The 23,141-nt window shown below is 46.4% G+C and overlaps 1 protein-coding gene across 3 annotated transcripts in view; it reads right to left on the bottom strand.

Annotated features, from left to right (window-relative positions):
* Window positions 1–4,963, bottom strand: part of KHDRBS3 (KH RNA binding domain containing, signal transduction associated 3) — a 113,943-nt gene extending 108,980 nt beyond the window's left edge. For 2 of the 3 annotated variants that reach the window (XM_083749342.1, XM_083749343.1), the window contains exon 1: window positions 4,419–4,961. In XM_083749342.1, the coding sequence (XP_083605468.1) occupies window positions 4,419–4,506 (88 nt within the window). In that variant the 5' untranslated portion in view covers window positions 4,507–4,961. Of the gene's footprint in view, window positions 1–4,418 lie in introns of all 3 variants that reach the window. The other variant, XM_083749344.1, reaches the window with a different exon arrangement.
* Between the last annotated feature and the right edge of the window lie 18,178 nt (window positions 4,964–23,141).

A 23,141-nucleotide genomic window follows, 5' to 3' on the forward strand; every position in this document is an offset into this window, starting at 1 on the left:
GGGAGGCCCAGCCAGATGGGCGCGGTATAAATAATAAATTATTATTATTATTATTATTATTATTATTATTATTATTATAGATTCCAGCAGAACCAAAACGGCAGTTTTCATTGGTGCCCAAGTCATACTGAAAGCAGTAAAAATGTACAGTACTAAGCTACAGCTCAGGTTATCTGTTGTGACAGGATACCTGCTGCAAGTTACTCACTCCTGCAAAGGTAATTTTCAAAAGATGCAGATTTAATTTCCAGAGCAGCTACACCTGAATTAGTTGGGGGGGGATACATAGGTACTTCCTTTTTTCAACTCCCCAACTGTTCAAATTAAATGGCAAATGTTATCAATGAAGAGTAGGGGTTCTAGCACTGTGCAGAAGGGAATGATATGACGTCTTCTGTGACGCAAATACACCATGCTTTTGCAGTTTTAATAGCTTGCATCAGAATGAACTGCCCCATAACTGAGCAGATTTTGGCATCAGTCTAACACAGAAGCCCCACTAGATCATGTGAAAGATTTATTGTTTATTATTAATTAAACATATATCTTACCCTTCACAGGGACACAGGAAACTGCCTTATACCAGGTGAGACCATTGGACCATCTAAGCTCAATATTATCTACATTGACTGACAACTGTCTCTTCAGACTCCAGGATCTCAGACCAGAAGTCTTTCCCAGCCCTACCTGGAGACGCTGGGGATTGAACCTGTGACCTTCTGCATGTGAAGCAGATGCTCTACCAGTGAGCTACAGCTGTTCCCTCAATCCCCAAGGAGCACAGGGTAGCAATCATAAAGAAGTCAAAACAATGCCAATTGAAAATGAAGCGTGGTATCCAACTAAGTTTTACTTGGAATAGATGCACTGGAAATCAATGGCCTTAAGTTCATCAGTGGGCCTAGTTGGAGTAAGACAAGCACAGGATACAACCCAGAATATGTAATCCAGCATCCCATTTCCACAACACCGGCTAGCTAAACACTTCAGGAAAGCCCACAAAACGGCAAACAACATTAGCAACCACTGCTCCCCAGCAATGACTATTCAGTGGTTTGACACCTCTGAAGATGCTATCACAGCAGCTGCTAGACCTACTTTTCCCACTTTTCCAAGCTATGTCTAGGTATTAGCCACACATCATTATGGACCTTAAAATAACTGGTTGTCTGTCACAAGCATGTCCCAGACAGATCACACACAACGAAGCAGCACCTCTCTTCTGGCAGACTCCTACTGAGAGGAGTCCGAAAAATATGCAAATCCCAAGTTGTGTGAGCCACCAGACCATATTGCCATTGTCCATCATTTGACTTTCAGAGATGCAAACCTGTCCTACAGGTTGCAACCATCCTAAAGATGCTAGCAAGCAATCCCCATTGGACTCATGGGGCCCCAAGGTTTGTCTGGAATGCTCAACAGCCCTTTTTCAGCCTTATTACATAAAAATTTTATTATTTATACCCTGCCCTTCCAACTGTTATAAAGCACCCTTTTAGGAACATAGGAAGAAGCTGCCTTATTCCAAATCAGATCTATGGGGCCATCTAACTCAATGTCTACACAGGCGGCAGCTCTTGGGGATTTCAGACCAGAGTCTCTATCTATAGATGAATAGGACTGAAACTTGGGACCTTCTGCCTGCACAACAAATGTTCTACCACTGAGGCACAGACCTTTCCCTATTTTTTAGAGCCTTGTCTTAAAACTAGAAGCTCAGAAACAAGCACCGCTTGCCAGATTTGTGGGATTAGTTTTAATATGAGCACGATGTCAATAGGAAAGCATCACTTCAAACTTTGGCAGGTCCTGGCAACCTATTGTTTATTGCAAGTCCCATCTGTTATTCTCAGCTTCCTAGCTAATGAAGGCCACTTTGCTGGTGATCAAGACACCCATCATTCTTCTCCCATCCACACACAGCCCAACAGCAACATGAAAACATCAAGGTCGGGAAGAAATCATCCAACTGAAAATTGCTATTTTTTAAGCGGGGGTGGTGGTGGGGGGAAGAGAACCAATACTTAGTAAACAGAAGCAATTCCATGTCCACCCCCCCCCCAAAAAAAAAACCTTTCCAATGTCAAGACACTCCTTTCTTGGTATATATAGAAGATGCCTCGAAAGAGCAAATGTCAAAAGAGCTATTTAGTTGTGCAGTTCAAGTATGTGATATTTAGATGCCCTCTCCACCAAAATGGAAAAAAAAGCTACTGACCAGAAGATGTCAGATTCTCTTTTAATGTAAAGGTGACACAGACTATAGAAAAAGGTACCAACTTCACAGCTCTATAGTTTGCCAAAGCAACTCATATTCCGAGATGCTATGGGAAAATAGGGTTGGGGAGTTTGATTCCACTCCAAAGAAATTGGACAATTCAGAGAGGGGAAAATTCCCAAGGCAGCAGGAACATCCCTCTGGGGGTGAGACACACAATGGCTTCCCTCCCCCTAGGGAATTGGCCAGTACCAATTGGGGGGGGGGGCAAGCTCTGGAGCATGCCACTTGATTCCCACCATGACAAATTCTCCTAAGCAGATGCGAGATCAAAGGCAGGAAAGATGAAAGCACCTGCTCAGGCTAGCAAAGAGGGAAGGTGTGTGGATCACTGATCTCTCAGCCTATTCGAGTGAGTGAATAAAAAGGTTATGTCACTCCCCCCAAAAATCTATTGCATCACATGGTCATTCAACTCCCCAGAGAGCTCAACCCCATTTCCTCTAATGTGGATGGGGGAAACCAGTTTTTAGTCACTGCTGTCCACCCCCTAAAGGACTTTCTAGAACATAAGCTTGCTTGCCTTGCCCCCTGAGGAATCCTACAAATCTTTTGTTCCTACAGAGCGCTCGTTCATCCTCACTTCCAAAATCCATTCCCTGCCCCAAACCCTGCAAATACATCATGTCGACCCCAGAAACACAAAATTTCAGCAATAATCAACCAGTTCTTTACCAAGGGCTGCTCCCCCAAAATCAGTACCAGAAAGATGATCACCCCTCATGTAGCACATTCCTAAAATGCCTGTTATGAACAGTTGTCTGTTAAGATCCATCTGGTCAAAGCCTGTAATTGAAGTTTCCACACAGAGAACTTTTGTCTAAGAACTCCCAGACACATCCAAGAACCTCCAGCTCCTCCTGCTAAAGGCACTTGTCAACAGGAGGATGTGCTGCTGTCCCGTAAGGACCCTCAAGCCGTGGCCCTCATTTCCCATACTTTTTAAGAAGCCCTCCAGTCCCAGACAATACAGACTCCTTGCACCTGAATGAGGCTGCCTATCACTCAAAACCCAAACACACCATCTCCGCTTTTGTTTCACACTGGGAGAGCCAGTCACTCAAGCAGCTTTTTACAAAATCCCAAGCCGTTCTAGCATGCTTCCTGCATCCATCTCAAAATATAACAAAGGCAGCCTTGCCAAATCATACCAGAAGGCTCAGATGGAAGCCCAGGACCACTTTCACCTCCAGCAGCCGCGATCCAGGCGCCTACAGGAGGCTTACAAGGGAAGGCTACACCCCCTTGTTGCCATCAGCAGCTGGTGTTTAAAGGCATGCTGCCACTGGATGCAAAGGACTAACAGCCAATATCCTACGTTGCTTAACTCTACAAGCAGGAAGAACCCAGCTGAAAGCAAGGTGCAGCAAGACCCTGATTCCAAATCTCAATTCTAGTTGGAACTCATTGGGTGCATAGCCACAGTTGCAACCATTCTCTCTCTCTCTCTCTCTCTCTCTCTCTCTCTCTCTCTCTCTCTCTCTCTCCTTGCAATATAGGGACAAGCAACACAGAGCTACCTTGCAGAGATGCTGCTAGGATTACCGAAGACACCCAACGAAAAGCACTTTTGAGCACCCTGAGGTGCCACGTTAACGCTGGAGAAATGCAAGCTCTCTCTCTCACACACACTCCGAAAGATGCAATTGCCTTTGCAGCTCATGAGCTACCCATCCAATGCAGACTTACCCAGAAGCCCCTACCTAGTTCACGCTTCGGAGTTGCTTCCAAAGTCTGCGGGCAGCCAGTTTAAAGGGATCTCCTGCACTTGCAAGGAACGACACCCCAAACACAAAACCAGCCCCTTTCCAGGGTGGGCAGCCGTGCCCTGGCACCGCCCCCTATTTTTCTTACCAAGTGCCTATTGTCTACCTTTCCCATTATTCGCGCAGAGTAATGCAACACAACAAGAAAAAAAACAAATGGTTTAGGGTGGTGCAATCCTACTTCCGTACGACTCATTGAATTACTTCCGAGCGGACATTGCACCCGATTTGCAGTGGTCCGTCCAGAAAATAAGCTTGCATTTTGTTTTTCCCCGCACCCCCAAAATCAAGACACCCCCCCACCCCACCCCGTTTTGTTTTGCAAAACGCCCATTCCCTCCTCAATGCAAGTTGCAGGCTTTCTATGTCCGCACCTTGGTTAACCAGTCTCAGCGCGTGGGTGAAGGACGGATCCAGGGAGTCCTTCTCCGCCATCAGCTCCGGCAGGTACTTCTCCTCCATGGCCCGCCCGCCTGCCCGAGGGAAGGTGGGGGGACCCGGGCTCGCCTAACGCGCAGGCAGAAGAAAACAAAAAGAGGAAAGGAAGGAAAAGCGGGAAGGAGACAGAGGAAAAGAGAGGAAAAACACGCGCGCACGAACGGCGGTGCAGCAGCAGCCGCGCAGCAAATAAATCCTCGCTTGCAATGCAGCCTCGGAATGGAGAAAAACGGAAACAAAATAAAAAATATATATATTAAGGAGCAAGGTAAGGGGAAAGCAGCAAAAATACGAAAAAAGGGGGGAATCGCGGGGGAAGCGACACTTGTTACGCCCTCCAAGCCGGGCGCATCCAGGAAAAGCCACACGCGCCTCTGCTTTCCCCACTAAAATCCTGCTTATCCAAACCAGCAGCGCAACAGCGCCGCTTCCTTTTCCAGACGCAGCCGCCCACACCGGCTACGAGCCGCGACTGAGCGTTCGAACGCCAGCGCAGTCCTCTTTAAATAGCCGCGCACGCCACGCCCCCGGCTGTCAGGAAGCCACGCCCCCTGCTCTCCCTTCTCAGGCAACTCGGAACAAGGCGGAGGTGGAGCTTCTCGAGCCCGCCCACCTTTGTTGCCTACTGGGTAGGAGACGCGCTTGTCCACGAAAGAAAGCGTAACTCACTCTCCGATTGGTTGATTCCCCCCTCACCCCAACCCGCTGCGTTCGGCTGGAGGACGGCGGGGCGTCTCCTCCTGCTCCTCGCTGGTGTTTGAGACTTGCGCGCCAAAGTCAACGGAAAAAGGGCGGGAAGGGAGCTTGGGGGCGAGCCTTTCCCGCTGCGGCGATTGGGCGGAGAGAAGCGAGGGGCGGGCATATTGCGCGCGAGGCTGCTGTCATTCATTGAAGGGGCGCGCTCGCGCCAATTGACAGTGGGTGGAGCCGTTCAAAGCCGCCTCAGGGCGCATTAAACGCCTCCCTCAATTATTCACAAAATTTATACGCCGCTTAATTGTTATTTTTAAAGCAACCTCAAAGCAATTTACAGAAAAATAAAACAGTAAAACTGAGGGGAAAGTCCGCAGTCATGTTTTAAGACAAAAATCACGAAAACAGGTTAAAATCACCTCAGCTTTCTAAGCTTTTTCTAAGCAGGAATGTTTTCAGAGCGCCTCCCTTCCTTATTATGGAAAAGCATCCCTGAAGCAAAGATACAAAATAAAGGTCATCAAGTCTATAATAAAATGCTGCTACAATGCATATGGACCATAGCTGCCAACTTTTCCCTTTTCTTGCGAGGAATCCTATTCGGAATAAGGGAATTTCCCTTAAAAAAGGGAAAACGTTGAGAAGAGGCGGCGGAAGAAGATTGGAAGAAATTCAAAGACTATTTACGGAAATATTGCAAAATTAAGGAATGTTAGAATGATGTCGGATAGAAATTAAGTGGTTTCCAGCTGTAATGTATTAAGAGAATATGTAAGAAAAAGGTTTAGAAGTAGGTTAAAGTTTATTGATAAGGATTTGCTGAACTTACAATTTGAATTGGAATACAAAGAAGGGAGGTATGAGGAGGTCTGGGAAGTAAGTTAAAGGAAAATAAGTTATGGAAAATTTGTGTGTTTTTAATTATCTTTTTATTTTTCTATTTTTGTTATTTTTTTCTTTTTGATTTTCTATTGTATTAACATTGAAAATTTTAATAGATATCTTTTTTTAAAAAAGGAAAAACGTTGACAGCTATGATATGGACGTACGTTTCGTTCTATTTTAATACTTGTATGCTGCTTTTCCAACATCCAAGCTGAGCTCAGAGCAACTCAGGACAAAAATAAACACTTCCTAATCATATATAGGGATGTGGGTGGCGCTGTGAGTAAAACCTCAGCACCTAGGACTTGCCGATTGCATGGTCGGCGGTTCGAATCTCTGCAGCGGGGTGAGCTCCCGTCAGCTGGTCCCAGCTCCTGCCCACCTAGGAGTTCGAAAGCACCCTTAAGTGCAAGTAGATAAATAGGTACCACTTTATAGCGGGAAGGTAAACGGCGTTCCGTGTGCTGCTCTGGTGCCGGTTTGCGGGAGCAGCTTCGTCACGCTGGCCATGTGACCCAGAAGTGTCTGCGGACAGCGCTGGCTCCCGGCCTCTTAAGTGAGATGAGCGCACAACCCTAGAGTCTGTCAAGACTGGCCCGTACGGGCAGGGGTACCTTTACCTTTACCTTTAATCATAAATATATATACACATACACACACACACACATATATATATATCACAAAAATGAAGCCATAAGTGCAATAAATTGAAACAGTATAAATCACACTAGCTAGTGACATGCAGTACTATATAAAAGTAAAACCCAGAGAAGAATGATTAAAATCTAAATCAAAAGAATGAATGCAAGCCAATTTAAGTAACAAAACCAAAGTCTTGCTGGACACCTGTTGTTGCTGGACATCAGCTACATATATGAAAAGGGTTAAAATTGCATTAGACCTCATGGTAAAGCCAAATAAGTGCCCTGCCTCAAATTTATTTGGATTTAAAAAAAAAAGCTTTAGAGCAGTAACACAGAAAAGACAGTCAGACTTGGAAGAAGAAGAAGAAATGACACAAAAGGAAGATGGATTGGAGGGAAGAGGAAAAAAGGAAACTTAGTTCTAAAAGCCAGCTGACCTGGAAAAGTAAAGGAGACACCAATTTTTTTCTGTCTCTCAGTTGCATCATCCCTTCTCCATATGAGATTCCTATGATAGTAATATAAAAAAATTATTGTTTATATGCCACCCATCTGACTGGGTTTAATGTTATGTGTGAACCAGGTCACTGGCCACTTCAGAGGCAACTTAAATTAGGAAAATGGTGTTCAAGGAAAAGACCAGGTTTCTCGTTCTCTCCCTCGTTTCTCACTTCTCATCTTGATCAACTCTCCAAAAACGGAATATCTTCTTTTCTTTTTTAAAGGGCAGACCATCAGAACACATCTGTTAATTAAGTGATCCTAAGGAGTAGTTTGTCCTGCTTATAAGCAGCAAAAGGAGCCACTGGAAATAAGATAACTTAAGATAACGTTGCCCATACAGGTCACAGTGGGTTCATTTGGGGAAAGGAGAGATACAATTGCAATTAAGAAACAAGAGGCTGCTATTATCAGGTACATAAGTTTACAATGAAATTGAACACTCTAAGGTGGCCAAAATGGACTCTGCTCCCCATTGCTTCCACCAAACCCATCCAGCACTTGATAGATTATGGCACTATTTTTACTTAAGACCTTGGATAATGTTCTCCTTGGCCTTTGTGAGTTCTATCAATGAATCACTGTTTCCTGTGTTCCAAAGAGAGAGAGAAAACTAAAAACAAACGTCTTTGTAAGTAACATTTCTGGAACAGCAATGCAAGTTGTCAACAACGTTAAATAAAGTGGCCAGTAAGAGCAGATACAAGCACTATTAAGTTTTACCTGATTTGCACAAATTAACAATTTGTGTGACATATCTACAAACTATGGAACAGCATTAATGCTGGAGAAAAATACAGTACTCAAGGAAAAGGCACTGGAAACTTCCACGAGCGCAATGTGCTGGGTGTGCAGAAGTCACTGCTCACAAATGTTTCCATTGCTCCCTGTATGTATATATTTAAATTATTGTTACCATGCTCATACATGTTAAAATACTTGGGTGAATGGTTATAAACCAAAAACAGAGCCACTACATTGTATATACCGGTATGTGCTCTGAGTGGTCTAACAATAGAGCAAGAAAAAAAATGCATTGTTTATGATAATTCTGACTTCCAAGTATGTTTGCAAAGTAAGCACAGCTACTGTACTTGATAATCAGAAAGAAAATACTAGTTCATGAGGTAAAATGCAGGTACGCTTCTAGGAGGAAAAAAAGTTTTAAAGGGCCTATTGGTATGCTTTCACATAGAAAAACCAACCTCCTATTATCTCTTTACCAAAACTAGAACAATCAATAGATTACTGAAAAATGTTTTGCAAAGCTAACTCTAACAAACTCTCATTAAGACCTTTGCAAACATCAGGTCAAGGGTTACTGTGTAAACCAAGTGTTAAGCAAAATTCTGGAACTCTGGGTTCAATCAACCAGCATCACCAAAGTGAAAACACATTTATGTGCCCTTGACGCACATAGCTTTTGCACAAAAATGGTTGTGGAAATGTTGAGATGTCCTATAGACTTCTGATGAAATCCTGCTCACCAGTGATTTCCCTGTATGCTCCATAAAATGTAGCAACCGGTCCCTTTCTCCTCTCTCTCCCATTGACTGTCCCAAAGTAAGTTGCTATAAAACCGTGGATCCAATTTGAGCCAGGCCCAGCCTCACAATCTGTTTTCAGTGTTAGGACTGAACCATGCTTATTTTTGATTATTTTAAATAATGTGTGCTATGTGACTGATTGTTCGAACTAGTTAACTGTTTTGAGTGTTCTCTATAGAAAAACAGAGTATCTATGCCTTTTAAAATAAAATAAATCATGCAGTGGTAGGAACAGATGGCAAATACATATATTTTTAATCCCTGAATCATACCTAACAAAAATAATTAACACATATACTTTAACACACTTGGTTCTCTGCAAGTTGGCCATCTTTTGGGATGCCACACCACACCAAAAAAATAATAATCAAAAATAGCAGTACGAGACGGAAATAATCTTCAGCCAAGGGCACAAGAACAAACACGCCTTGTATAATAACAGCATTGCCATCTGTAATGTCCTTGTTGAACAAACTGAGCTTTAGTCTCAAGTGTGCACAGTGCATGCAACTCAATTAATCTACCCTGAGAAATGGAAAATCAAAGTTCTGAGTGTTTAAAAACAGAATATTGCTATTAACACAGGAAGGAATCCTCAGAACGTGCATATCCTCTTCAACACAAAGGCAGGTGGTGGCTTTTCCTTTAAATCCATGCATCCACCTTTCTAGTAAAGATAAAACTTGCACGCAAAGGTTATTCCTGTCCTTACTGTGCATTAAGTACAGAAGCGGAGGATGGAGGTAAGACTTGATCATTCAATTACTCCACCTTTCCTGACGCACATGCTGGGACTGGAGGATCGAGCAATGCATGCTGTTCCTGGCATGTTCCTCAACTCTCGTGCTTCAGAAAGTGAGGGCAGCAGAATTTAGAACTGACTGACAGAACTCTACTCCCACAGTGCCAAATCTGTTTGGAACTGCTAAGAAGCATGGTGCCAAAATTTCTGAATTTAGATGAGTCTTACACTCCAATCTCAAAACACCTTCCTTTTGAAGTCCACGTTGGCCCCACACAGAACAAACCTTCAGCAAGAGAATCAGGCCATCTCCAGACTGTCAGCATGTTTAAAGAAGGCATTCATATCAGGCAGGAGATTTAGGTTTGCACAATTAATGTGGATCAAAGCCCTCTGTCACCCTAGCAACGAATTGATTGTAAAGAAGAAACAGCCTGTTTGCAATTTGGAAAGTGATAGGGGAAATGCATTGACAAGTGTGGAAGGAATAACTAACAGGAAGATGTATGAACATCCAACAAGGAAACTGAGATGACTACAGGATGAATGCTCATATAACCTCCCTGCAAACAAATCAGAACCAATGCCCAGTAATGACTAGATGCAACTAACTTCTGTGTAAGGTTTAACTAAGCAAATCAGAATAAATGTTCAATAAATAGGTCATATGAAGTAGCCTTCTATCCTTTTATTTACATTTAGCTGTCCTGTGCTACGACCACAGAACTCAATGGAGCTTACTCAGGAGTCGTAATCAAGTGTCTACACACGCTAACCTAGTTCTTGGGTTCCCCCTCCACTGAAGAAATGGGCTTGCTTGCTGGCTTCCCCTTCCCCTTCTCAGTTTCCATTTGTTGCAACTCCTAGGTAGATTGTTATCCTGCATTTGCAGCTCACATTTGTGTTCAGAGTATGATGTTAGATTAATATAGCAAAGCATTGGAACATTTAACTGATCACATCGTAGTTCCTCAGCCGCTTTCAGATTTCTTCATCATTTCTTGCTATAAAAGACATTGATGGTGTTTCTATGGCGCGAATAATGCTATAGCTATCACTGTCTGCTGCTGAGCAGTTATAAATACCTGTCTGCCTGCAAGAAACATGCAGCTTTCCTGACAGTATCCAACGTTGTTTAAATAGGTCAGGCTGAGGGCCTAAATTGTAAAGTACTCCGGTAAGATTAAGTGGTCTGCTGCAAAGGATAAACACCAAAAGTAATCCATAAGCGGCAAGAAAGCTTATGAAAAGCATGTGTTTTAACATTTATCTGAGGGTTTATCAACAATACATGGGCACAGATATGTTATATGCAGCAATCTTTGGAATAGTAATGCCTTCTGTTGCAAAGTACGTATTTGAAGCTGCAGGATCAGCTGTTCTTGTCCTTTTGCAGTAGCTTTTTGTAGTTTGTGAAAAGCCGTGCAGACGTAGGTTATAGTGAACACGGAGATGACCAGCAAGCTTTCCCTAACCTGCTACCCTCCATATGTTCTGGACTACAGCTCCCTTCAGTGCCCGCCAGCACATAGAATCATAGAATTGTACAGTTGGAAGGGACCCTGAGGGTCATCTAGTCCCACCCCCCTGCAAAGCAGGAATCTTTTGCCCAATGTGGGACTTGAACCCACAACCCTGGGACTGTGCCCTACAGACTGATGGTGGCCGTAAATGAAGGCATAAAGGGCCCTAGCAACGTTGGGGAGCCTTTCTCAGCCTAAGTCAGTGATGGCCAAATTTGGCTCTCCAGCTGTTTTGGGACTACAATTCCCATCATCCGTGACAACTGGTCCTTTTAGCTAAGGTTGGTGGGAGTTGTAGTCCTAAAACAGCTGGAGGGCCAAGTTTGGCCACCACTGGCCTAAGGGCTATATCCCCTTCTGTGTAACTTTGGGGGGTGAGGGGTCACATGTCAGTGTTGGGCAGGGCCAGAGGCAATAGAGTAGCAAATGCTGATTTTGCCTCAGCACAGTTGGCTTATTTCTACAAACACTCACTCATCCCTCTCTATTCTAGATCCAGGGAAGCAAGAAACATTATCAGTTTCAAAGGACACATTCCAGCCGGACAAGGGCACTTCAGGAGAGGACAAAGTAGAGATGGTGAGAGGTGTGACCTAGGGAGAGAGAGTGCAGCTGAAGAGGTGTATGGCCTGTGAAAGACATTTGAAAGGATCATACAGAGAGTACTGTACAGTGGTACCTCGGGCAGTGGCGTAGTGTGGGTTGTCAGCACCCGGGGCAAGGCAAGTAATTTGCACCCCCTAACCCGTGGATTTGCGCCCCCTAACCCGTGGAATAGCGCCCCCTAACCCTAACCCCCAGATGTTGCGCCCGGTGCGGCCGGCCCCCCCTGCACCCCCCACGCTACGCCACTGACCTCGGGTTACATACTGTCAGGGGCTCAGGAGCAGAGACACAGGGAAGATGGGAGATGGAGAGCGAGGGGGAGGAATCCGAGGGGAGCGTAGGAGGGGACAGTGGTCCAAGGGATTCCATGAGCCTCTCCAGCGAATCGGAAGATTCACAGAAGGGGGCGCCAGTGGCCAGGGGCAGGGGGTTCCCAAGGGGAACGCCCCAGGAGCAAGGGGGCAGCAGGGACTCCCAGAGCAGTAGTTGGAAATCAGGACCAGCTTCCCCACCAGAGCAGAGTGGGGGGGAAGAGTCCCAGGTATCGGGGCCAGTGCTTTCCCCACCAGGGAGAGAAGACGAGGCAGAGCTGACCACGCCTCCATCGGAGAGTCGGACAATGGAGGGGAGGTCAGATCCGGCCAGTGTCACGGAAGAGGGAAGCAGTGATAGAAGTAGTGTAACGGTTAGGAGAAAGGTCACTGGGTTGGCGCGAGAAGCAAGTTCAAATGTACAGGAGCGCGGGACAGCAGAGAATGAGGATTGGGAACCGGGTCCTAAAGCCCGCCAGAGGCAGGGGGAGGAGCTAAGCGACTCAGCGTCGGAAGAGTCCAGAAAGGGCAATGCCCCAGCGGGCAGGAGGACCCAGAGGAGGAGAGAGCAGCGCAGAAGGTGGAGCAGGGCTAGGATCTTAAACTGGTGCGGAAGGGGAGGAGATTCAGACGGGACTTCGCCGATCTAGGGTTTAAGACGTAGGGCTGCACGCTCCGGCTTTGAAATGGAAACTAAACTTCAATAAAGACTTTTGTACATTACATCCGCCTGGCGTTGGTCTTCTGTGAGCTGGGACCTAGAGGCAGCTCTGACAGTAAGTCCCGTCTCTATCAAAAACCTCGCAACGTGAGTGGACGCAGCGAGGGGCGAAGATTGGTGCTTCGCGAGCTCACGACGGCAAGACAAGATGACTACCGAACAACACATAACAGCCCTGCAAAACGCAGTGACACAACTTAACGCGGAAATACTAGCATCCAGGAAGAGGGAAGACGAAGCAGCTGCTGCCTACAAGGATCTGCAAATCAGGTTGGAAATGTTGACTAAACAGGGGGCGCCGGGAACCAGACCAGAGGGGATTGGGCTGGGAAAGAGAGGAGGCAGCCTTGTGTCTCATTTCGATGGGAATCTGCAGCAGTATCCTAACTTCAGAGCAGACGTGGTTTTCGCGCTAGAGTTGCTGGAGAAGGATTTTAGAGGTGAGCAGGAGAAAGTAGGCTTCATACTAACTCATCTCCACGGAGACGCTAAAGCGTGGCTGCGCAATCTGTGGCGAGATAAGGACCCAGCCCTCCAAGATGCGAATGCCTTCCTTAAGGCGATGGATGCTTGTTTTTTATCAGCGGTGGATGTAGATGTCGCCAGAAAGGAGATACATGGATTGAAACAAGGCAAAGCCACTGTAAGGCAATATCACTCCCGCTTTTTTGCATTGGTCAACGCACTGGGATGGGAAAAAGATTCAGCTGCCGTCAGGGACCTTTTCTGGGAGGGGTTGAACGGGGCTGTGAAAGACGAAATTGCAAGGGGGGAGAGACCCCAGAGCACTCTAGAAGTTGTCCAGAGGGCGCTGACGATTGGGGTGCGTCTGGAAGAACGTTCCTGGAGCAAAGACGAAGGGCGTTGGGGACAGCGCGGGCTCAATCCACGCCTCCACTGGGAGGGGGAGAGGAGATAGGTGGTGCCAAGGCTCAGTCAGCAGCCAGAGCCCTAACGCCGGGAGCAGTCAAAGCGAAGCCTCCTAGAGGGAACAGGAAGCGTTACATCTGCGACAGTGCTCAGCACATGGCAAAAGAGTGTCCCCAGAGGCTTCACAAGCACACTGCAGCCTCAGCGACAGTTACAGAAGCAGTTCAGCAGAGTGAACCACAGCAGGGAAACGACGGAGTCTGGCTGGAATCAGAGGCACTGGGGCCCAGCCAGACGAGTCAGTGAAGCAGTCCCCAGGGATCTTACAGTCCACAGACCCCCTCCCACCCAAACCAGTGGTGCAGCTCACCGCAGCGCTCCAGCTTCCCAATGGGCTCACCATGGAAGTCCCTATTACCATTGACTCTGGAAGCAATGCAGACTTTATAGGAGTGGATTTCATCACGCGACATAGCATAGCGCTCCTGCCTGCCACGATGCCTCTGAAAGTAGTGACAGTCGACGGCAGAGAGCTACTGGGGGGACAAGTGGTACAGCAAACGCCGCCAATGGTGATGCAAATTGGAAACCAGCGCGAAGTCATCAGCTTCAATGTTACCCACCTGTCAGACACGCCCATAGTGTTGGGCATGAGTTGGCTGGACCGGCACAGTCCGACATTAGCATGGTACCAGCGCCAATTGACCTTCAGCTCCTCCTAGGTAAAGGTAAAGGTACCCCTGCCCGTACAGGCCAGTCTTGACAGACTCTGGGGTTGTGCGCCCATCTCACTCAAGAGGCCAGGGGCCAGCGCTGTCCGGAGACACTTCCGGGTCACGTGGCCAGCGTGACATCGCTGCTCTGGCGAGCCAGAGCCGCACACAGAAACGCCGTTTACCTTCCCGCTGGTAAGCGGTCCCTATTTATCTACTTGCACCTGGAGGTGCTTTCGAACTGCTAGGTTGGCAGGCGCTGGGACCGAGCAGCGGGAGCGCACCCCGCTGCAGGGATTCGAACCGCCGACCTTTCGATCGGCAAGTCCTAGGCGCTGAGGCTTTAACCCACAGCGCCACCTGCGTCCCTTTCAGCTCCTCCTACTGTGCAGCAAACTGCATACTGCCTACCCAGGAAGATGAGGGGCAAGAAGATGGACCACAGTTACACTTGGGCATGCTGCAAGCGGTACTTGACAAATACAGAGGGTTTTTGGAGGTCTTCTGCGAGAAGGAGGCGGACAAACTACCCCCTCACAGACCATACGACTGCAAGATTGACCTCCTTTGAAATGGAAACTAAACTTCAATAAAGACTTTTGTACATTACATCAGCCTGGCGTTGGTCTTCTGTGAGCTGGGACCTAGAGGCAGCTCTGACACATACGCTTCAGCTTACATACACTTCAGGTTACAGACTCTGCTAACCCAGAAATATTACCTCAGGTTAAGAACTTTGCTTCAGGATGAGAACAGAAATCTTGCAGTGGCAGCGCAGTGGCAGCCGGAGGCCCCATTAGCTAAAGTGGTGCTTCGTGTTAAGAACAGTTTCAGCTTAAGAACAGACCTCCAGAATGAATTAAGTTCTTAACCCGAGGTACCACTGTATAGCCACATTCCCTCCCCCTGCCCATGCCTAAGATCCCCACATTCCTGCCCTGTACTCCAGGGCAAGCACTTTACCAAAGGTGGCACCTGGGTTTCCTAACACTCTCAACCTGCCCCTTTGCTGGAATGGCTGCTGGAGAAGGCATTCCACCTGTGCCCCAGCACCAAGCTTCCCATTGCGATTTCTCGGCATAATTTAAAAACTGCTGGTTTTGAGTTATAACAAGAGATGCTTAAGGAATTGGGTATCTGTGAATTCCAATGCGAAATGGATTGATCCACACCTCTTGGGCCAATGTGTAAACTGGAACATAAGACGATAGCTCAGTTGGTTGGAGCGTGGTGCTGATGATATTGCCAAAGTTGCAGGTTCGATCCCCATATAGGACAGCTGCATATTCCTGCATTGCAGGGGGTTGGACTGGATGATCCTCAGGGTCCCTTCCAAATCTACAGTTCGATGATTCTAAGAGTGTGCTGGATCAGGCCAATGGCCCACCAGCATCCTGGCCTCACAGTGGGCTGCCCAAACTCTTCTGGGAAACCCTCCAGCAGGACCTCTCCTGCAGTTTCCAGCAACTAGCACAAAGCATTACTTTGAAGGCAGAACATAGTCACCATGACTAGGAGCCATTGATAGCCTTTTCCTGCATGAATGAAGACTCTGTTGTCATGGTCTGAGCATCAGTCAGGACATAAATGCCACATGGAGTTTGACCCTCAGGGATATGGTGCTCCTGGAGGTTCCAATTAACTATAATGGTTAGCGGTTGCTGACAAACCTATCCTGAACACGAATTTGTCTAACCCATTTTTTAAAGAAGATTGTTGCTTGTCACCACAGCACCTTGTAACAAATCCCACATATTAAGTATTCACTGTGTGCTTCCTTTTACCTGTTTTGTACTTATTGCCAATCAATTTTACTGGGTACAGGCAGCCTCAAAGGCTTCTCTACATTATTTATGACTTTGGGAGGGGGGGGGATCCTTTGAAGGCTGCTAGCATGCAAGTATGATTCTCAGAAGAATCCCAACAGCATGGGAAGGACCCTCATCCGAATTTAGGAAGCGGAATTGCAAAAAAAAGGGGGGGGGGAGTTTCCAGGAGCAGGACTTATTACAAAAATCAGGAATCCAAGGGGTCTGAATTCATAATGCAAGCAAGCTGGAAAGCAATTAGGTATCGGGGACCAGAAGGTATCGAAAGACCATGAGCAGAGAAAGGCTGACAATGGCCACACACACCTAAAGGTAAAAGTAAAGAATCCCTGGACTGGTTAAGTCCAGTCAAATTCAGCTATGGGGTGCAGCGCTCATCTCCGCTTTCAGACCGTGGGAGCCAGCATTTGTCTGCAGCTTTCCCGGGTCAGGTGGTCAGCATGAAAAAAACACTTCTGGCACACAGAACACCGTGACGAGTGCCAGAGTGCATGAAAACGACTTCCCGCCGCAGTGGTACCTATTGATCAACTTGCACTAGTATACTTTTGAGTTGCTAGGTTGGTAGAAGCTGGGACAGAAGAGCAGCAGGATTTGAACTGCCGATCTTATGATTGGCAAGCCCAAGAGGCTTGGTGGTTTAGACCACAGCACCACCCACATCCCTAGATCACACTTGACTTAAAGCACTATGGTAGCACTTTAAAGAGTTATGGGTTCCCTCAAAGAATTCTGGGAGCTGTAGCTTGTGAAGAGTTGTTAGGAGTCCCTGCTATTCCTCTCCCAGAGCTACAATTTCCAGGGGGATTTAACAATCGATCCCTCTTCACAGGGAACTCTGGAAATTTTAGGGAGGGTGTAAAGATAAAGGTACCCCTGCCCATACGGGCCAGTCTTGACAGACTCTGGGGTTGTGCGCCCATCTCACTTAAGAGGCCAGGGGCCAGCGCTGTCCAGAGACACTTCCGGGTCATGTGGCCAGCGTGACGAAGCTGCTCTGGCGAGCCAGCACCAGTGCAGCACACGGAAACGCCGTTTACCTTCCCGCTATAAAGCGGTACCTATTTATCTACTTGCACTCAAGTGTGCTTTCGAACTGCTAGGTGGGCAGGAGCTGGGACCGAAAGACGGGAGCTCACCCCGACACGGGGATTCGAACCGCTGACCATGCGATCGGCAGGTCCTAGGCACTGAGGTTTTACCCACAGCGCCACCCGCGTCCAGGGAGGGAATAGGAGTCTCCTAATCAAGGCCGGCACAGGGCATTTCACCACTGCAAGCAAAACAGAAAATGCCACCCCCACCCGCCTCTGCCTCCATGCCTACCTGCTCCTATGGTCACCTCTGCACCTGCCTGCCTCATCTGCCATCTCCTGCTGCCGCTGCAGCCTCCAACTACTGCTTACGGCTTGGCTGGCCGCATGCAAAGTAAGGAGATAGACTGAGGAGGCACAGAGCTGGAGTGCTGCAAAAAGAAGAAGTCTAGAAGTAGTTCTGGAATTCGAAAAGTGAAGGTGAAGATGAAAAGGCAAGGAAGGTCAAAGCAAGGGAAGGTGCACTTTAATGCTCAGAAGGGAGCCAGAAGAAAGAAAAAGCCAGGTCCTCATATAAAAAGCAAGCAGCGGAGATAAGATACTTCTTTGTGTAGCCCTGACCTGATTTAAGTTTTAAATTTAGAGTCGTGGGATTCAGGGCTTGCAATATTCATTTCCCAGGTCTTACCTGCACCGTCGAAAATAAAACCACTTCTTGCCTGTGAAATCTCACCATGGGATCAGACTGAGTAAAAGCGCTGTCAGATCACGGAATAGAAGCAGCAGGAATCCAAGCCTCTGTAGGTGCTGGCATCCTGGGCCAAGTGGGAACAGCAGAGCTGAGGGCTGTCACCTGACAAAGAGGGCAAGATAGGTCTTTCTGCACACTCTCCCACATCTTAACCTTTCTCAAGTGGACAAACAGATTCTGTCCTGAGAAACACTTCGAAACGACCTTGACAGATTAGAGAACTGGGCCAAAACAAACAAGATGAATTTTAACAGGGAGAAATGTAAAGTATCGCACTTGGGCAAAAAAAATGAGAGGCACAAATACAAGATGGGTGACACCTGGCTTGAGAGCAGTAGATGTGAAAAGGATCTAGGAGTCTTGGTTGACCACAAACTTGACATGAGCCAACAGTGTGACGCGGCAGCTAAAAAAGCCAATGCAATTCTGGGCTGCATCAATAGGAGTATAGCATCTAGATCAAGGGAAGTAATAGTGTCACTGTATTCTGCTCTGGTCAGACCTCACCTGGAGTACTGTGTCCAGTTCTGGGCACCACAGTTCAAGAAGGACACTGACAAACTGGAATGTGTCCAGAGGAGGGCAACCAAAATGGTCAAAGGCCTGGAAACGATGCCTTATGAGGAACGGCTAAGGGAGCTGGGCATGTTTAGCCTGGAGAAGAGGAGGTTAAGAGGTGATATGATAGCCATGTTCAAATATATAAAAGGGTGTCACATAGAGGAGGGAGAAAGGTTGTTTTCTGCTGCTCAGGAGAAGCGGACACGGAGCAATGGATCCAAACTACAAGAAAGAAGATTCCACCTAAACATTAGGAAGAACTTCCTGACAGTAAGAGCTGTTCGACAGTGGAATTTGCTGCCAAGGAGTGTGGTGGAGTCTCCTTCTTTGGAGGTCTTTAAGCAGAAGCTTGACAACCATATGTCAGGAGTGCTCTGATGGTGTTTCCTGCTTGGCAGGGGGTTGGACTCGAAGGCCCTTGTGGTCTCTTCCAACTCTATGATTCTATGATTCTATGAACCATTCACCCCTGCACTTGCCAGAACTGTTGGGCTAATGACCATCTATCTCCACCCAGAAAACACTCTTGCACCCGAGGTCCTCCAGTGTTAGTGGAAATGATGATGCCAAGAGATGGCAAGGCTAGGGAGAGCTTCCTTCCTGTTTTAAATTCCTTGGCCATGTGCTCTCCCTAATATATGAGGCTTTGAAGGGGAAATGAGCTCAATTTAACATGCTTTCTTTATTGCAAAAAGAATGGCTTTATTGTTGTTGCTATTATTGATATTATTATTAAGCATTACTGAAGTGCAGTGGCTGATGGTTGTTGTAGCCCAACACATTTGGAAGTACAAAACTGTACAGTTGTTTTACAGCCATTCAGACAATTTGCCCACCTGGGGAGTATTCTGTACCCTGACTGGCAGCTGCTCTCAGGTCGTGGTCTTTCTCAGAACCTCACTGCTGGTCCTTTCTTTTAAATGGAGATGGCACCAATTTGGCAGATAGCAATGGCAGGATCACAGAGAGCAAGGTTTATCTGATAAATGAAGCCTCAGACCTCATTCCTAACACTGGATGGCTCAGTGAAGCAGTATAGTGGAGACTCGTAGAATAAGAATAATAGAATCTTAGAGCTGGAAAGGACAACGAGGGTCATCTAGTCCAACCCCCTGAAATGCAGGAATCTTTTGCCCAGTGTGGGGCTCAGACCCATGACCCTGAGATTAAGAGTCTCGTGCTCTACCAACTAAGCTATCCGGTTCATGTTACAAGGTGTGATAGGAATTTTATGGTCTTAGATATATGGCAACATTCATAACCACATGTACATAGATCAGCACAGGAAAGCCAACCTGGAACCATTTTGATTCCTAAACTGAGCAAATGTTTCTCTGCATGGTCAAAATGGAAAAATCTCTCCATTGTCTCTTTCCTCACAAATCCTGTCTTAAGGACACATTTAAGATACAAGGTGTGAGCCTGTGACCTGGCCCAGGAAATAAGTATTTTACCACTACAAAAGAATGGCCAGGCTCCCCAGGAAATCCAATCAAGTAACCTGCCAGACAGGAGATAAACAAGGACAAGAGAAAAACAACATTTAAATTTCTGTGATGTAGGTGGGATGTATCTGAGGGGTGGTCTGAGGTTACACCCCTTCTGTGATGTATGCATAATGTTTCTGGGGGTGGTCTTGATCTACAGAATGGGAATTTCAAAAGTCTTTATAAGCCCTTGCACAGCATTGTTCTGGGTCCTCTTCCTCTCCTGCGTGTGAGGGGAGCACCCTGTTGCAACAGATCAATAAAGATCAAGCTTACTAGCTGCTTTGCTTCTCAATATTCTCTGGTTGGCCTCTGTTATTTTCTCCTACCAATAGGGAACCTATGTAAGGACTCTATATGGGCTCTTGGATACCCCATAAGGGAAAGGGGCATATTTTTATTTACAACAAAGGCTAATTGTAACATGAACTGGAGTAATGGTTAATGTGTTGGGACTATTGCCCTGGGAGACCAGGGTTGGAATCACCACTGGGCCAGTCAGCATCTCTTAGCCTAACTTACCTTGCAGGGCTGCTGTGAGGATGAAATGGGGAAGAGGAGAACTCTGTATGCCACCTTGAGCTCCTTGGAAGATAAAGGTGGTACATAAATGTATTAAATACTGTAACTCAAAAATAAAATTGCAGCAGGACTTTTCTGTATGTGAAGCATGAGTTATGTGTCCCTTCACTGCTTTAACAGCTCCATCTTGTACATTTGTTTGTCTGTTTGTTTGCATTTATGTCCCAATTTTTCTTACAAGGAGCCCGCGGTGCTAATTTAATGACCACAGGAACTCCTTGAGGTAGCCCAAGGTTTCACCCAGTGAACTTCATGGCTGAGTGAGGAGCTAAGGATGATGGGAGTTGTAGTCCAACAACACCTGAGGACTCAAGGTCTCGAAAGGCTGCTCTAACCACTACGCCAAACTGGCTTTCTCTTTAAGTCCCACTCCGTTTACTGGAGTTTGGTCCAAAAAAAAGCATTGAAAGGATTGCATTCCTACAGTTATATTTTAAGGCAGTTGCCGATGACAGTGATTATCATAATTCTCTTCCATTCTCTGAATCTCTGGGACAAGGTAGTCTGAAAAGCTAGATGGATATAAAACATACAGACCAAGAATCACATAACTGACTGACTCTCTCCAAGCCCTCTGCCTCATGAACACCAAACAAGTGGACATTTCCTGCAGCAACTGTAAGGGAAAGAACTTAATACCTCAAATCCTTAGCCCTATTGATAAACCATTAGTCACTTTTCCTTAGCATTAGTAACAAATTAGAACATGAAACTTTCCAAAGAAATCACTCTCAGGCTTGAGGCTTCCCAGCAAAAAAAGCCATCCTCTGTATTGACTTTTGAACAGTTTACCTTTCACGTAATGTCGGCAGAAGTGCAGCGCTTGAAAAATAGGATATAAATGAGCCTTTTAAATTAGCTGAAGGAGCTAAGGATATCTTTATAGCATCAGTAGTTAGTAATTGATGCATTCCTCCTAAATCTCAACTTTGCTGCTGCTGCAAGTCTGCAAAATTAGCATAACAATCCCAAGGAAAAGAATGGGTCCCTGGCTGCAAGTTTTTTCTGCATCTCCCTTTCTGCATTCATTACCAGAGCTGGTGTCTGGGGCTTTACCATAAATGTTCTGTTCACATGATAAAATGCAACACTTAACATTCTTCCTCCCCAACCCCCTCCGATGCTTTTCTTCCTCTGCAGTTTGAACGTGTCACACTAATGCACTCTGATGCCGACAATACTGTAAAGCCAATAAGGACTCTATAAATGACACGTCCCATTATGCCATTTTAATGTTAGTTTTCTGCTCCTATTACTTGAGAAACCTCCCTTTGAGATGGAGAGGGAATCATAATTTTATAGTCATTCAATTCACTTTTCTAATGCACTGTATTAGAAGGAACAATTTCCGCTGTGGATTATGAAACAATTGCCAGCAAATGCTGAAAAATACCATTTTGGCTCTATTTATTTAGCTGTTTTGTATTACGCAAATAGCACAAACATAATTTTATAGCTACAAATGAAAGCTGAGCAGCATGTGGACACCTCAGATGTGCTGGAACAGGGGGAGAATATGGTGCAGTTAGGTAGTTTTAGACTGCGGAATTTAATGGTCTTACAGGGGAGGGTTTTTGAGCTGGTGTTTGGGGGCTCTCCCACTCCTTCTGATGAACGTGGCCTCAGGCTTCTGCCATAGTGCAAAAATCAGTTTTCAAAATAGCAATCATACAATAAAAATGGGGCAATGGGTGGTATTCAACTAAGTTTTACTCTAATCAGGGGATCCGCTGAAATCAGTGACTATGACTATTAAAAAGTTAGCTCCATTCATTCCAGTGAGCTCTACTTTGAGTAAAAATTAGCTGAAGACCAGTCAATGAATCTTAAAAATCCAAACAAGCATAAAACCCAAAGGTGAAAAAAAAACCCAACCCAATAAAATAAAATACAAATCACGGAAGTTAAATAACAACCAGAAAATATAGGAGCTAAACCAGAGGTCGGCAACCTAAGGCCCATGGACCAGAAGTGGCCCATGAGGGTCACTTAACTGGCCCATGAGTTGCTCCTGAACCGAGCTGCCCACTAGGTGAGTCCCCGTGCGCTGCACTAAACTGGCGCAGTGCGGCACAGGAACTCTCTTCCACAGCTTCGGAAATTGCTTCTGCTCATGCCCAGACTCCAGAAATCACGTCTGCACATGTCTGCGGCACTGGAAATCGCTTCTGCGCATGCCCAGACACCGAAAATTGCTCCTACACGGGACTGGGCATGCGCAGAAGCGATTTCCAGCAGCACGGACATGTGCAGACACGATTTTCGGCATTGCACTGTGCTGGTCCGGCCCATGGAGGATCTCTGTGGGAGTGATCCGGCCTATGCCCAGTAAGCCTTGCCGACCCGCTGAGCTAAACCTACTAGCCATTCCACAAGGATAAAAGAACACACCCTTGGAAGGACAATATTTTAGAGTTGGAAGGGACCACGAGGGTCATCTAGTCCAACCCCCTGCAATGGAAGAATCTTTTGTCCAATGTGGGGCTCAAACCCATGGCCCTGAGATTAAGTCTCATGCTGTATCGACTGAGCTCTCTGTTAATTCTTAGCCAGGGAGCAGGTGGGCAACAATGTAGACACCAGGCAAGATTTCTTAGGGAAGGCATTTCGTAGCTAGATGAACCACCACCAAAAAGGCTCTCTTTTTAATGGCCACTCA

The sequence above is a fragment of the Podarcis gaigeae genome, assembly GCF_964106915.1.
Source record: "Podarcis gaigeae genome assembly, chromosome: 7".
In the NCBI taxonomy this organism is placed as follows: Eukaryota; Metazoa; Chordata; class Lepidosauria; order Squamata; family Lacertidae; genus Podarcis; species Podarcis gaigeae.